Below are 17628 nucleotides of genomic sequence, written 5' to 3' on the forward strand. Positions count from 1 at the left end.
CCCCTTGTTCTTGTATTATGAGAAGGAGTAAATAACACTTCCTTATTTACTTTCTCTATGCAACTCATGCTGATAAAACACACAATATATGTTACATACATACAACATATATTCACCACTCTCTCTTCATTATATCTAATTATTCTAATCTCTGTAAGTGCAAAGAGCATACAGATAAAATGGTGCCTATTTTAATATGTATGTCTAAAATATATATAATAGAGATTTTCAAAGCCAACTACAGAATTTAGCCACAACACCCATTGAATGGATACATGTGGCTAAATCCCCAAGCCCATATCACAGATCTTAATCATATATGTTGGGTGTGTGTATATGTAAAATCTATACACACAGACACATGAGAATGAGTGAATTGGCAAGAGAGGGGTGAGTTCAGTTGTATGAGCAGAAATTGGTTTTCTAAACGGGTTAGAATTTTCCCCTCGTAGTCTTTAAAAACATTGACAATGTGTATATGTTTATTTTTATATAAAGAGAAATTGTTTCACAGGTTGAATGCTAATCTATCTGGATCCAATCTTTTGTAGCTAAGTAATTAGCTTGAGAAAAAGCACATATTTCTTGTGCTGATATTTTTAACAGTAATGTCTCAATGTGCTGCTATAGTCCATTTTAAAACAGTTTTCAAATGTCACCCAGTGACTGGTTTTATCATCTATGGCTAGAGATGGGACTGCCTAATGTATTTCTCTCATTTGCTGCAGCACCTTCTTCAAATGGACATCTGAAAGTTCTGCTCTGCAAGCCATTTTGGATAAGGATCTAAGATAGTAGGAAGCTGGGTGGGGAAGAAGGAGAAATGTTAGCAACAGAAGAATGTTGACAAGAAGGAACTACTTGGGAAACAAGATGCAAAATGGCCTTTCCAGAAGAGAGAGACTTGGAGAACTGGCTTTAATATTTTGTGATCTCCCAAATGAATGTACTCTTATGAATTCCCTAAAGTCAGCTCACTTCCATTGACCGCTGGGTCAAGTCTTTCGGATGAACATGAATGAATACTAACAACATATGCACCAATTTCATACCTTGATATGTCATTGGTGTCTTCAAAAGGCTTGTGAGTGTCACGAGGAACTTTAGAGGCATCCAGGAGATCCTCCTCCTGATTTATATATGCTGGTATGCATCTCTAAGATAATGCAACCCTAAGATAATCTTAAATGCTTTTGTCACACGTGCTCAGAACACCAAGTCCAGTTCGTCAGGTTCGTGTTATTTGGCTGCAGTTACAGTGGGTACATAGACATTTGCAACTTTTTAAGAATAGTTCCCATTCACTCAGGGTAAGGACAGTCAGTCATTTGTGACTTGATAGCGGCGAGGACCAATTTGAGTGGCAGGAAAACCTGAGTTTTAAAAATATATATATATATTGAGTCCGTCAGTGTGCTTGGCACTGTGAAAATGTGGAAGAACTCATGGTCCCGCTCTCTAGCAGCTTACAGGGCTGCCCAGAGCTGCCCAGAACTCTATGTAAGTGGATCTCTGTACCTGTACTGGAAACATTGCAGAATAGGCACCCTTGCACCATATTTACATAGTTATTTAGGTGCTGAAAAATGCCAATAGGTGCCTTTTGGATTTTACAAAAGTATGTGAGTAGGTTATGTGCCTAAATACCTTTGAGGAGATGGGCCCTGTTCCTGTGCTCAATGGGCGTTAGGTGCCTACCCTCTTATGCGGCTTTTGTAAATCTCAGCCAGGCACTTTTGTGAATCCCACCTCCCTCTTTATGTGCCTACATACCTTTGTAAATCTGGGCCCTAGTTCTGACACACAGTACTGTTCAGATACAAACTCTCTGGATGATGTTTCCAATGTGCAGCACAGCAGATCTTGGGGAGCGAGCAATGCTGAAAGCAAGGCTTTGTGGAAGAAGTATGTGTTTGAGGAGGAAATTGAAAGACAAATTGGCATGGGAGACATTTGTAAATGTAAGGGACATGAGAAAGGAAGAAGATGAAAATGCAAAGATAAAAGGGAGTGATCGAGGGCTATTACAGAAGAAAAGTTATGGTAGCCGACGTGGGATTTTCTCTTTATTTTTGAAATGCAGGTGACTATTTCCCCTCCTTCTAATCATTATCGTAATCACTTTCTAAGAGTGAAAAGTACCCAGGATAATATTTCAATATGTTCTGCAGTTTTCCAGTAGTTCCCTGTAGCGGGGTGGTCACCCGCTCCTGCCCTGAAAGGGCTTGAAGCCAGCCCTGGAAGAGGGCTGGGGTTGCGAGCTAAAGGCTCGCTGATTGGGGAAGCAGCTGCAGCTGGGCCACGCCCCAATCAGACTGCAGCTGGCCCTATCAAAGCCAGTGAAGCCAGGAGCCGAGAGGAGTCTCTCTCTGGCTGCTTGGGAACAGAGCAAAGTACCTAGAGTGGAGCAGGGCTGGGGGAAGGCTAGAGGAGCGGGGGGAGCTCCAGCCTGGAAAACCCCCAGGCTGCAGGCCTTTGATGAAAGGCCAGGAAGGGTACTGGGGTTGCAGAGGTGCAGCCCAGGGTAGGCCAAGGCAGCAGATCCAAACCCCCCTTGCCGGTGATGAGTGGCACTTACACTGCAGTCTGCCCCAGGGAACGGGGGCTAGGTGATGACTGGCAGTGGCCATAGACTGAGGTGAGGATAGAGGGTCGGGGTTCCCTGGGGAGGGGAGACCTAAATCTGTGGGGATTCTGCCAGGCGGCAGCACCCCGGCCTGAAAAGGGCATCGGGGTCCAGGAGGGACTCGGGCCCAGTGGCAAGCGGGACACCGGCCTGCAGAGGGTTCTCTGGAGGCTGGAAACGCTAATTCCCTGGACAACCAGCAGGAGGCGCTGCAGGGTGAGTCGCTGCCCCGTGACATCCCCAATGAGTGTAGCTACATGGGTGGGCTTCAGTGCACTCAAAGCTTAGGTCTGTAGAACAGTACAGCTGAGTATCATTTTATTTTGGGATATTATATTGAAATGAAATGAATTAGTCTAATGATCATAATAAAAATTAGGACAAGATTGTCTCTCCTATTCCAGCTGCTTTATGTTGGATTAAAGGGCTGGAACAGTGTAATGGGACCGTTCCTCCAGGTTAGACAACTTGGCTGTAGTTTTATTTCAGGTCAGTGCTTGGTGAAACCTTAATAATTCTCGGTGTTTTGACACAGAGCTGAAACAGAAGCTCTGATTCTTGAGACTAACAACTGCACAAAATGGAGCTGAAACAATTCAGTGAATTATTTGAACATAACTGAAAAGTCCTCAATTTTCTCTGACATCTTCAGAATAAGATATGAAGCAAGGTTGCGTACCTGAGTACGAAAGCCCAATGAAATTCAAAAGCAATAAATAGAAGTCTGATGTACTCTTTTACATAATGCAAAATAAATCATGGAACTCACAGTTGTGGGAAATTATGCAGGGGGGGGACACAGTTACTTATTTAATGACAGTAGACAGATTCAAAAAGTTAAAGCTTTTTAAATCATTCACACAAATTGTCAACAGCACGTCAAAATATACAAAGTAAATATCCTTAAATCAACAAATGATATCTGTTTTTACTCATCATTCACTAGTTCATTTGTAACAAGCTGAATACGAAAGTCTACTCTAAATCATTGGATTTTTACTCTACTAAGTTCTCAAGAAGCATTTTTCTTACTTTGTCTATCTGTGTATTTAGATTGTTGTCAATGGAAATATTTGTTCATTAATTTGTGTGTACAGTGAAATCGATGTTTACTGACATTTACCAATAAAAATATAATCCTCCCAAACCTATATATAAGTGTTACACACACACACACACACACACACACACACACACAGAGTTTCTTGGAGTTCTATTAAGATAATTTCCTCTCCAATTTTGTAAACGTGTAATTTTGTAATTTTCACTACATTTAAAATTAAATTGGTGATTTCCAAGTTAAAAGCAGCCACCTAACACTAATATATGGGGCCCAAATAGCTCCAGTAAGTTTGGTCTTTTGGGGAAGTTCTCCCAGTGAGTGCTTTGGTGTACATTTTTTTTTTAAATTGGCCTCTAGTTTTTATGGACATACAAATCAGTGTATTTTAATTTGATTTGAAGTATTAATTTTGATGCCTTAAAAAAAGGGAAGTATAGGAAATTTTTACTTTCCTCATTTTGCCTAAAGTAAATAACTGTTAGCTGTTTGTTCCAGGAGGGAGGCAGTGCAGTCTAATGATTAGAACAGAATGAACATTGGAACACGTAGGTTCCATTCCAGCACTTCTACTGACTCATTATAATGCTTTTGCCAAGCTATTCAACTTCTCTGTGCCTAAGTGGTGTGACACTTAACTGACTTATGTCTGAAAAACATTTTGAGATCCTCAGAACAAAGGTCGTACAACACTACTACGTATTATTACAGCAAAACCTGTATCAAGTGACCAAATATTACTTACATAGCACAGTAAGCTTAAAAGGTCAAACAAAAATTGAACTGGAAGACGTGTGGATACCTTAACGTAGTTCCCAGGACAGGCATTGCTTATTGCAGTTGATCCTTATAGTAGGCCTAAAGATACTATTGCCTACTATACTGCAATGTGCATTTTTGTACTTCAGCCAAAAACACGTCATATAATTTTGAGTACAACAAACATTGGTGGGTTTTTATATAGATTATATTGGACGACCTTCAATTTATGATTTTGCTTACTGATCTTTCTAAACATCAGCTGATTTACAACCCAGACTCCCTGTGACCTTTTAAAATTTACTTTTAAAAATAGAGGTTATCTGCAAATTAGTCCTTTATCTATTGTAATCCCACAAGTCAAATATCACAGTCCCAATTCAATTATACTAAACTCTTATGTTAATTTTAAATCATGTAACTTAATTCCTGGCAAAGCAGGATGGTGAGTTTCAAAATGTGGTTAATGAGGCAAAGTACAATCTAGAGTCTGCTACTGAGATCATCCTAATCCCTCAGGTTGCTGAAGAGGACCGGGGAGAGCCTTTTCCTTATAACAGTCAGGATTAGATTTTCAAAAAAATGAATTTTAAGTGCAGTTAGGGGCTATGACATCTGACGTTGAGCACACACTGAAGTTAAATTACTTTCACAAGTGCGATTGAATAACAGTGCAACTAAAACAAATATGGTTTTGTGCATACACACTTAGCTTGTACCCTCCCACCGCAAATCGTAGATGCAAAATGTATTAGACTTGCGAAATCCAGGGAGATGATGTGTGCCCATTAATCAGTGCTCTTTGTTCATTTTTGCTCTCATTAGCACAAGTTCAACACTTTTTAACACCACCTCTCCCCTCTTACCTGTTCTGTTCGTTCCCTCTGGGGCACCTGGCAGTGGCCACTGTCGAAAGACAGGATACTGGGCTAGATGGACTTTTGGTCTGACCCAGTAGGGCCATTCTTATGTTCTTATGTTCTCTTGATTCAAACAGTTTTTAACTAATAAGAATTAGTTGGTGAAATCTTATTTTTCATGATGTGAGACCATGCTGCTTGTCCAACAGAAATATAAATACATATTTTCCAAAATCACTTTCAGGCCCCAATCCTGCACTACTGAGGACAATGGAAGTTTTATCATTCATTTAGTGGGAACAAGTTTAAGGTTTGGTTCTCATTCAGTGACTTTGTAGTTTATCATTCTATCTATATCACTGAAATAATTATTTTCTACAAAACTCAAGCACATCCTTGGCCTGTATACCTTATTAGTGGAATCAAAACCCATCTCTCTTTCATGCATGGTGGAAACATACAAAATCTTTGAGACTCATTAGTACACAAAAACACTATGTTGTATGAGAGTTAAAATTGCGGTAGATACAGATACAGAAAACCACAAAAAGGCAAAAGAAAAGTTTAAGGGTGTCAGAGGAATCAGTGTTGGGTCATCTATTATTTAAAATCTTTAACAATCTGGAAGAGGTCTAAACAGCACCTCAAAGGAATTCACAGATGATTTGAACTGGGAGTGAACACTCATCAGGACAGAGAAATAACAGAGTAGAACGCAGAGGTTTTGCCTTCACTAGGGAAAAATGTGCATTTGAGTTAACTAAAGAGGTAAAATCCTAGTAAAGCCTAGGCAGTTAATAGTTTTCATATGACTTAGCCAGTAGATCTGCATAGGGGCAATACTTGAAGATCAAAAGTTCCTTGTGAGCAATCTTCCATTCTTTTTTGAAGGCCGGTGTGCATACCCACTCATAGGAAATTAGCAAGCCATGCCTCTTGGATAAAAGGGGGGTAAAGTGGTCTTGAACTGTAGCAGTGCTCTTTCAAATTGGGTGTCAGAGTAGGATACCAAGTCTAAGGAACAGTACTTGGTAAAAATATGCATTGAATTTCATGTTACTACTTTGCATATCTGCATAATAGGAATATGTCAGACACGCTACAGGTGCAGCAATGGCTCTGGTGGAATACCTCTGTAGAACCGCAGTCTCTACAGGGTTCCCTAAGATATGTCTTTTTATTCAATGTGACTGTCTCTGCTTGGAAATAGGTTCTCCCTGGTATCTTTCCCCATAGACTATGAATAGTCTGTTGGGTTTTTTAAAAGGGTTTGATTTTCTCCAGGTAAAAGCAGTGTCATTTTAACATCTAGAGTGTGCAGAGGTGTTTCCTGGCAGTGGAAGTGGGGGTGTAGAGAGAACTCCAGAAGGGAGATGTATTGGATAAGGTGAAGTCTGACATCACCTTGGGCATAAAATTAGGGTGTGGCCTCAGGGTCACCTTGTCCCTATGAGCTATGGTATAGTGTGGTGTGGCCACGAGTGGGTGGAGTTCACTAGCCCTTCTTGTGGAATTGATGGCTATAAGGAAGGCTGCCTTTATAGGGAGATGCTCTAAAATACTTTCCAAAGAGGCTCAAAGACAGAGCCTATGAGTTTGGTCAGTACGAGTTTAAATCCAAGGACAGAGGAGGCTCCTTTGTAGAAAGAATGGTTTTCAGAGACCTAAAAGCAGAGCATGTAGGCCCGTCTTTAATATGCCTCCGGTGGGCTCAAATGGCAGCTAAACACACCTTGAGGGAAGCTGAGGCTAGTCCTTGTGATTTCAGGTATAATAAGTAGGCCTGGATTGCAGGGACCCTGACTTGAGATACGGTTAGGCTTTGTTTTTGTTTTGTTTGAACTGGCCCACATGGAGAACCAACTTCATTTTTATTTGTAGCACTTGAGAGTGGAGCTTTTCCTAGATTGCAGTGGGATGATCTGGATTCCCTGTGAGCAGAAACAGTCTGCAGTTACCAGAATATCCCCCACACTGCTAGATGGAATGTATCTGGATTAGAATGTAAACTCCTCCCTTGCTGTGTACACAGGAGGTTTAGAGAGAGAGGCAGAGGGTAGGTGGTTCTCCAGACAGGTGTAAGGAGATCTAGGTACCACATTGGCTGTGTCTGCCTTGATTTTTCTTATGGGCCCTGGGGGTCAGGGCCTGGGAGGTGATGGTATCCTTTCTGGGCCCATTCTTGACCCATGTCCAAGACACTTCTCAGTTGTCTTTCTTGGATCTCCTATAACAATGTTATTTCTTTCCCTAACCATTTTCTCATCACTTCATTTCTTACTTTTTAAAGTCTTCAAACTCTCAGTAGTCCCCCCAGCTAGTTCATTTTCACAGTCAAAATCTTTTATTTGTTGGCTTTCATCAGACTTCAACATTCCGGCCCATACGGCAGTATCAGCATGATAACTGTTTCACACATACTGATTTGACTTTAGCCTTCCAGCTCTTACAGAGTGTTCTGAATGCAATAGCGGCTATTCTGATTCCTCTTTTTGTGTCATCTTCAATACTAGTCCTCCAAGGTGCACAATTTGTTCCACTTGTTCCAGTTCTTTGTCTCCAAGTTTGATCTTTACCTCTTTCTCTCATCTCCCAATTGCCATGATTTTGTCTTCTCTGTGCTGATCTTCCGTCCAAATTTTCTGCTTTCCCAATTTACCTTCTCATTTATTTTCTGTAAATCCTCCTTGGTCAACACTATGAGGTCAACACTATCTGTAAGTCTAAGTTTATGCACACTCCTCCCACATAATAGGACTCCTCTTGTTTCATCTCAGAGCGCTACAGCCATTACTGATTTCAAAACAAAGGTGCACAAATCTGACGATAACAAATCTGCATCCTTGTCTCCTCCTATGGTCATGCTGAACCATTCCGTCATTTTCTTGTCTACTCTCATTGCACTCATCCAGCTTGATCAATTTCTCAGGGATGCCATACATTATCAAGACTTGCCATAACCCTTTCTGCAACATGATATCAAATGCCTGTTTAAAGTCTATACAGTTGTTGTAAAACAGGTTCAGTTGTGTTCTATGTACTTCTCCAATATCTGTCTTATCACAAATAGCTGATCTACTGTACTTTGTCTGAATCCGGCCTGTTCCTCTGCAAGTGCTGCTTCCATACTTCTTCATTCTCCTCTGCAATGTCTTGGTGAATGCTTTTCCTGGCATGCTCAATAAGATGATTCCTCTTATCTTCTTTTTTATAGATTGGTACTATTATCACTTTCCCCCATTTGCTCAGCACTTGCTGTTGTTTGTAAAGCTGCATGATTGTTGTCACTTCCTGGCACCTTTTTCTTTTTCAGACTTTCCATTGAGGTCTTTACTTCTAAGAATTCCAGCATCTGCTCTCCCTTGTTTGTACTGGCAAGCTTCTCCAGGCCCGTTTCATTTACTGTGTTCTGCATGTTGTACAGCTCTTCAAAATACTCTTTCATCACTTCATTTCTTGTTTGTCCTCAATTATTTGCCCATGCTTGTATCTCACCACTGACATCTTCAACTCGTATGTCGCAGTCAGTTTTCTTATCATGTGATACAGCCCGTGCCATATTTGTCTTTGTGTATTCTTCTGCTTCATTACGTAGTTCACATAGCCAGTTGTTTCTGTCTCTCTGTATTTTCTCTTTCCAGTCAAACTGTTGAACTTATGTCTTCCTTTTTATTTCCTTCAGCTTCATGTGCTTGTCACTCAATTGCAGCACTCCATCAGTATCCACTTTGGGTTCTTCATTTTGGCTTTGTAGCCCAGCCTCTCTCATAATCCCATTTTTTTACATTGTTCCATGTCTTTCAACATTCATTTCTTCTTTCACCAGAGATGTGATGTTTCTCTGCACGGCTTCTTTGTATTCTTTCCGGATATCTGGCTCTTTCAATTTGTCCCTGTCATACATTTTATTTCTTGGCACATTTTCAATTGCTGGTAGCCAACTTCATTGATGTCAGCACTAATTGATGATCCAATTCAATATCGGCCACAAATGATCTGCACAACCACATTTGATTTCCATCTGTGATTCACAAATACAGAGCCTATCATTTTCTTCATTTGCCCATCAGGTGATATCCAAGTACACTTGCTCACAGCTTTCTTTGTTGAAGTAGTGTGTTCATTATCACCTGGTTGTTACTTAGGCTACTAAATTTCTGCTTTTCTCCTCTTGCATTTTCTTCACCCAGTCTGAATCTGCCTATTGCTCTGGCACAGGAATTCCAGTCCTATCCTACTTTTGCATTAAAATCTCCCATCATCAATAACATGTCTTGTCTTGAAGCGTCTTGTATTGCTTTCTGTAGATTGCTATAAAATTCATCATTTTTTTCCTTGGGCACTACTGTGTTCGGTACATATATTTTTATACGATTCAGATTTGATTCTAAATCTCACCTTCAATATATGAGGAGACATTAGGTTAAATACCATTAGAACCTGGCTTGCCTTCGGCTTTAGCACTAATGCAACTCCATCCTGATGTCCACCATCTTCTCTTCCCAGTATCGATATCCTGTGTTCATTGTGGTAGCATTCTTATTTGCCTTCCCAGCTAATTTCAGATAGACCGATGATTTCCCACAAATATCTTTTCAACTTGTATATCATTACCGTAAGTGCTCCTGCCTGGTATAATGTTCTTACATTCCATGTTCCGGTAAATGTCTTATCCTTTGGGTTCATCATACAATTCCCTGTTCTGCATATTGTTATGTTTGTTCTGTTCACATACTTTTTTCCCCATCTTGGTTTCTGAGCAGTGAATGTGGCTTTTGTTTGTGTGGGAAATGACCAAGCAAGTGCAGCTAGCAGGGGGGAAGGTAGGCTCTACCCTCTAATGGCTCAGTGTGGAACTTCTCTGCCTTCAGCTTTGAGTGGTGCTCTTACCTGTGCTCATCAGCTGTTCAACAGTTCTACTGGTGAGGGAACCGGCTGTGGGCAGCAGCACTTTTGGGGTTGGAACTGGCCTCCCCTCTCCTCTGCCACAGGCTGAAAGTTGAGAGTAGAAAAAGGCATTGAGGTCCCCCTATTCCTCAGAGTATGTATGTGGTGGGTAAATAGCTCTCCTACCTCCTCACCTCAACGACTGCCTTTGGCAAGATCAGGGCCATACAATCATTGGGCACAAGGAACCTGGGAAGCAGTAAATCTGATAGTGAAGAAGGGGGAGTAACTTACTTATGACAGTTTCCTGTAGAACGGTCTCCTCATTCTACAAGTCCTCATATTCTGAGACTGGAAGCAATTGTTCAAAACTACAAAAAATGTAGGGGTTTCTTCCCCTTCTGGGACATTCCGAGCATCTATTCCATAATGCTTCAGAAGAAACTGTCTGCATCAGGGATGATAGTGTCACAGTTTCGGAATAACTGCACCTTTAACCCCACCTCCGTGATCTGCTCAGATCCCAGGCCTTTACCTCTCTCTGGGCAGAGACCCATGTCCCACTCCCTTCTGACCCGAGGTTTTAGCCTGCAGTCCCCCTGGCACTTCACTGTGATTATCCCAAGCAGGTCTGACAAATGTCCAACCCCTGCTCTTTAGTTTCTCTCTCAGAACAATTAGAGTGTTTTTACCAATGACCACGTAGCACGTAGGTTTATTCACGGATAAAAATGAAAACACACAAAACAAAACCAGAATCTAAATGCTTTACCAGTAACTCCCCATCTGTCCTATGGAGACCCTGGCAGGTCCCAGTCTTTCCAACCCTTCAGCAGGGTTGGGTGCTCCCTTGAACAAAAGGCCATGTCCATTTACTGAATCAAAAAGGCAACCTCCGAGTCTGTTATACCTCCAAAAAGCTTTGTGTCTCAGCCTCCTAAAACCAGGTAAAACCAGTCATTTCCCCTTTCCCCCAGGAAGCCCAAGCCTCAAAGGGCTGGGTAGCTCCATAACCAGCCTTGGGATTTTGCATTAATCATCCCCCAGTGATTTTAGTTCCTCATGGAGCTTGACAACTCTCCCCAACCAGCCAGCATACAATCCCTGGCTCACAGAGATATAGATAATAGTTATAAAGTTAAATACAATAGTCTCAAGATATACCTGGCTTCATTCTATCTGTCACAGACAGGCCATTCCACCCTCTTGCCCCCAGGTTCCACTCCTTTATAACCAGGATGATGGGATTTTGTACTCAAATTCCATAAATCTGCCTCAGGGATTACAGTGGCCATTTCCCTTCCTGTCACTTCAGAATGCTGCATCCTCCATCTTTCTAAGGTTTGCTGCTTGATGGCCCAAACTCAGCAAAGGAGAGAAAAGGTAACAGAATACAGAGCACTACCAATGGCATTCTGCTGGAAGTGTCTGTTGCAATAGAGCAATTCCTACTGAACTGTGATCATGGTTACCAATGGTCCTGAAATAATGGGTCCATACCTCACGTGCAACAGTTAGCAGGAGGCATGGCTGGAGGATTTACCACTGTCTGTGGAGGTGGATAATAGCCATTGCACTGATGTTATCTCCACAGAAACCTCTGCAGATGTTCCACACCTCCACCCTATGATTCTGCCCAGACACTGAGGATGGCCACTAAGTTCAGGATTTGGATCATAGTGTACATCACATGATGGATTTCTATTTAAAAATTAAAATGCCAAGAGAGTGGGTAGGTGACAAATGGGTACACATCACTGCAACTGATAACACTACATATGCCTTACAGAATTAGCCAATGATTTTTATTAATATGCCACAGACAGCAAAAAATATACATTCAAAACACTCAACACATTATTCCTATATAGACACACACACACACAAATCCATGCTATTTTGAATGTTTTTCAACCATTACAAGAACATTAGCTGAGCTAATGAAACAGCTGGCTGGATTACTGCTTCCACAGTATAATCCATACTCAAAAGCAGCTTTTTTCAGACCTTTTAGTGCAAATTAGATAGTTTATAGGTCTCTTTTGTGCGTTGCTCCTATAATTTTGTGTCAATTGGTGTCACTTTCATTTATAAAATCTCAACTAAGTCAAGACAATTATACTTAGCAGTTATATTTCTTCCACTCAGAGCTGTATGGTAATATTACAGTTGCTGGTTTGAGGCCAAAATCGTTAAATGTCTGATAGAATTTTAAAATCATTCAGAGCTATACAATTGGCATTGTATAATTAAACATTAAATAATCCAAGTAATAAAAATCATAGGTCAACTGTCTCTCTGTATCTGACAGCTCCTTTAAGTATTGTCTCACTACTTCCATATTTGTTCTTTCATCGGAGGAATGTCTGTCTTTGAAATTAGGAAACTTCAGCTCTGCTGGAGCACCTATCAATTGCAAAAAGTAATTGGCATCTTCCTCTAGAGTTTCAAATTTTCCTATGAAATCATAGTTGATGAGGCAGGGATAGCAGAGTCTACTAATCTGCTCCCAGTGTATGTCCATTCCTACTGGGCGCTGGGAATCTAACAAATACCGTACAAATTCTTTGAACTTCACGCCTGATCCGGTTTTCAGTGCCTCTTCATGTGCATTAAGTCTATATTTCTTAATAATTGCCTTTCCAAACACTGGGTGGTAGTAGCTGTTTGGATGTTCAAATTTATCCCTGAATGCAGACACCAATCTTTCCATGGGGTCACGTACAAATATGGTCTTGGTGTAGGTATTTAAACGTGTCTGTATCCCTTTTAAGTCATAACTGTCCAATTTCTTTAGATGCTTTCCGTAGTGCACGGCATCATGGCTAATACTGTATGCCGAAGAGGCAAGTCCATTGAGCACCATCAGAATCCTTTTCCAGTTGGAACAGCCTGCTTTAGGCACTTCACAGTATAAGATTTTGTGTCTATCCTCCACGTATATTCTGGATACCATACGCACTAGATGGGTTCTGAGCCGGTTCTCACTACTGTATTTTTTACAGAAGTCATAAAGAAAATATCTGCGTTTCTCTTGAGCTTCATCTATGTTTTTCCATCTGTCATCTTTGATTAAACTTTTATTTAAAGGGCGCATCACTGGTGGTAAATTCACTTGTTGTTTTAGAAAGGCTTTAGTCATCTTCTGCTGTTCAGATAATCGGCTCACCAAGGAGCTGGCTATCTCACCAAGAGGACTGGCTTTCTCCTGTGAATGTCTGCCCATGATTACAGTTGTCTGTCGCTTGTTGAGGTTAGCAGCAGCAATCTGATTTTCTGGTGCTGTGGCAAGCTCCTCTGGGTGCGGGAGCTTGGAATCCTGTAAACATTAAAAGAATGAAAATTTAAAGCATATTTCACCATTCACTTAAAGCATTATTATTGTGGCAAAAGCGGCAGAGGTATGAAAAATACATTTTGTGCTAGCAGCTCTATTTGAGATGGGGAAGGAAACTCACAGAATAGGTTTACAGCCACTCTTAGATACATCTAATTTAGTTATCAGTTGGGTTAACTGATGAGAGCAATATATGCTTTTAAACTGAGCTTGTTAACACCAGATCCTCTTAACCACATGGGCTCCAGTAAGTCAATCGAAATGAGTATCTTTTTGAGATTCAGAACAGCTGTACATAGGGAGGTTGATGCACCTGCCCAGCCCTGCTGGCTTTAACCATTAGGCCCCTTTCTGGTGTTAGCAACGTTGAGAGCCCTAGTGTAGACAAGCTTATAGTCACTGAAGCCACTTTAAACATTGGGTTTATTAGAGCTGCCCAGAGCAAGACTCGTCAGCACAGTGCTTAAAACAGTGTTAGCAGGTGGTGGGCTGACTACACAAGGGTACCTGAAGTTCCAAACACCGTTGGAATGGAACTCTGTGTAGCAGTGGTGACAAATGTTTAGAACATTTCCTAGCGCAGACAGGATTTAAGTGGCTGTGAGCAGTGACTCAGTGAAAGCTTAGGCAGATACTCTGAAAGGATTAGTGCAGCGGTTTCCAAACATTGTGCCTGAATTTTCAGCTTTATTGCTTCCCACGACCGCAGACAGCAGAAAGAGTGTCAATACAAAATGGCATCTTCCACACTGTGTGAATGGTGATACCACAGTGAATGGTGGCGAAACAATGGAATTTCTCAATAGAAGAGAACCACAACCATTGTGGAATATAGTGTTCTCTCAGAATACAGAGAAAGTAAATGCTTTTGGTCACAGTGGAAAAGTCCGTAATTTAAAAGATGCAATTTTGTATTGGAAATAGGGAAACACATCTAGCATGAGGTGCAGGTAGATGAATCTATATAACTATTATTAAAGTTATGCAGTGATGCTAAAATAACTGGACACTGTGGGGTTACAAAACCCTTAACCAACCTCTGGGAGAATTTTATTTGATAAAACACAGAAACAACATAAAAATATGGTGCTTTTGGTGAAAGGAGTGTCCCCACTAAGGCAGTGAGGGGACTAACATCTTGGGGGAGAGGGTATCTCCAATGGGGAGCATGGTTATTGACGTTCTTGCTCATGCTTTTGCCTAAGATAAAGTCTGACTGACTAACAGTACCCAATGATTTCAGTGTTTTTCAAAACTCAATAAAGAGAGAAATCAAGAGTGTGATGGTATCTCATGACTCCTCGTATTTGATCAGCAGCTGAGGAGCTAATGCTTTGGAAGAGGAACAAAGGAATTCGGATCATTTGGACTATATATACATATACAAAAATATGTTTGACAGCAAATTTGAATACCCTTAGATAAAGTATAAGAGTTTTAAGTAGTATGATGGAAAATCATATAGGGAAACTTTTTACAACTGGAGAACTGGCTTGTTTCCATCAAATCAAGAGAAAGGATAGACTTCCTGAGGTGACTATAACCTTGCTATGGACTCTATTCAGTTCTGACTCAAGAAATGGCCCATTTGGGACCCAGAAACAAGATCAAAGTTATTCTTGAGGACACTCAAAGGAGCTACAAGAAGAGGACAGGATTTCAACCTGGTTACCTCAGAAATTGAGAACACAAATGTAGGGACCAATGCTGAAGCGTTTGTGACAGGAGTGAATACTCCATTGGAGCAGGATGGGCTGAGCCATTCAGAGGAGCCTCAGGTAACACTTCACAAGAACAACTTACATGCAGCAGGAGTCACTTGAAAGTGGTCCCCTCTTAGTAAGCTGAGAAGAAGAAAAAGGCTCCAAACAGATATGGCGGTGAACAAAGACGTGGGGGAAAATGATGACATTGGAAGTTCCGAGAACAAGAAAAGTGTTGTGTAAATATGTAAGCTTCTTTTTAAAGCTTTGTTAATTTCATTTTCTTTTCCTGTTGTGTTCCATAGTGGATTATATTGTAGAGGTCAATAAATACTACTGTAAGCGTCACGAATAATGAGTGGTTGCAGTGTTTGTTGCTATAAACTCAGGGTAGTCAATAGGCAGACCATTGGCCAAATCTGAACTGCCAGATGCTTTTGAAAGGACCCCAAAATGTTTTAATTTATTTATTGTAATTATTGTCATTTATTTTTTATTATTTTCTCTGGAGTCTGGACCTTGACTATACCTGGGCCAAGAAAATTGGACCTTGACAAAAAATAATTGACTCTCCCTGCTATAAACTATATTTAAGAATGGGAATAGAGGGTGGGTGACTTTTAAAGGCACAAATGGCAGTTAAGCATCTAATTCCCAAGAAACTCTCCCCTGGAACTCACAGAAGAGATTAACAACCTCTGCATGTGTGATAAATGAAGTCGGGGGGGGGGGATAGCTCCCTTTTATGAACACCCAGCCAGACACTAAGCTATAAAGTCCCTCTTGGTCGCTGTTCTCTGCTTGCTTTACGTGTAAAGGGTTAACAAAGTCCCACAGGTAAAAAAAGGGGCACCTGACCAAAAGAGCCAATGGGAAGGCTAGAACTCTTTAAAATTGGGAAAGAAGCTTTCCCTTTGTGTCTGTGATTGTTCTGCAGAGAATGGAGACCCAGAGCAGCCATGCTGTAAGCAGCTTTAAGCCAGGTATGCTCGTAAGTCATCAGATCATACCTAAAACTACTTATCTGGAACTCCCAAATGTGTAAGTAGATTAGGAATGTTTAAAAAGACACGATTAGGGTTATTTCTGTTTATTTCTTATGGCTAATGGACTCCTCTGTGCTAACCCCAGATGCTTTTGTTTGCTTGTAACCTTTAAGCTGACCCCCCAAGAAAGCTATTTTGGGTGCTTAAGTTTTGGAATTGCTCTTTTAAAATCTAGCAAAAGCCTAAATTCCAAATGTATTTTTTTCCTTTTTGTTTTTAATAAAATTTACCTTTTTTAAGAACAGGATTGGATTTTTGGTGTCCTAAGAGGTTTGTGCATGTTGTTTGATTAGCTGGTAGCAACAGCTAATTTCCTTTGTTTTCTTTCTCAGCTCTTCCCCAGCGGGTGGGGGTGAAAGGGCTTGAGGGTACCCCACAGGAGGAATTCCCAAGTGTGCCTTCCTGTGTCCAAGGGTTTTTTTTTGCATTTGGATGGTGGCAGTGTTTACCAAGCCAAGGTCAGAGAAAAGCTGTAACCTTGGGAGTTTAATACAAGCCTGGAGTGGCCAGTATTAATTTTTAAAATTCTTGTGGGCCCCCACCTTCTGCACTCAAAGTGCCAGAGTGGGGATTCAGCCTTGACAGCATGTACACATAATTGAGTAATAAGGTGGGTTAATTGGTGAGAACAATAGATGCTTTTCAATTGGATGAACTGTGCTTAAGAGGGAAGTTACATCAAATGCTTTTTTTTAAAATTGCAAAATAGTAGTATACATGAAAGAGCTTCAAGCCACACGTGCTCCTCTTACCCTCTTCTCCCCTACCCTGTCCCTCTCATCTCCCTTCCCTTTTCTTTTCATGTAGCTTATCCCCATCTAACTAAACTTATCTTTAAAAAAATTGTGAAACTAACATGAAATTTGCAGCCATTACACTGTTCACTCTACATATGTGTTATACTCCTTCATCCACAATGTGCCTGTCTTGTCTATTTCGATTGTAATCTCTTTGGGGCAGGGACCATTCACTACTCTGTGTTTGTACAGGACCTAGTACAATAGGGTCCCCTGTTGGTTTGCCCTTAGGTACTACTGTAGTATACATGATTAATAATAATACGATAATATTACCCATGCAACACTGGCAAATCTAGCTATTGTGGCTCTCATGGGGCTGGGAACATTGACTGAATGACAGTCCAGCCACATGCTCTTAAAGAACTTTTATGTTTTTGGGGCAGAGTTAGATCCATGTGAAATGGGATAGTGTTTGTGTGAGAAACCATTAGCTAGCTGGAGGTCAGAAAACTGCCACTTTCTGGAGTTCTGGGAGCTGCAAGTTTTGCTGCTGCTTTTTTTTGTTTGATATTCATTTGTTTACAATGCAACAACAGGAATTATGTACATA

At 40.9% G+C, this 17628-nt stretch overlaps 1 protein-coding gene across 3 annotated transcripts in view; it reads right to left on the reverse strand.

The window, feature by feature from the left end:
• Positions 1-11974: 11974 nt before the first annotated feature.
• Positions 11975-17628, reverse strand: part of CHST9 (carbohydrate sulfotransferase 9) — a 255515-nt gene continuing 249861 nt past the window's right edge. For all 3 annotated transcript variants that reach the window (XM_026647334.2, XM_026647332.2, XM_026647333.2), the window contains one exon: positions 11975-13511. In XM_026647334.2, the coding sequence (XP_026503119.1) occupies positions 12420-13511 (1092 nt within the window). In that variant the 3' untranslated portion in view covers positions 11975-12419. The remainder of the gene's footprint in view (positions 13512-17628) is intronic.

This window comes from Terrapene carolina, unplaced genomic scaffold (genome assembly GCF_002925995.2).
Source record: "Terrapene carolina triunguis isolate 2854851 unplaced genomic scaffold, T_m_triunguis-2.0 Scaffold58, whole genome shotgun sequence".
Lineage (NCBI taxonomy): Eukaryota > Metazoa > Chordata > Testudines > Emydidae > Terrapene > Terrapene triunguis.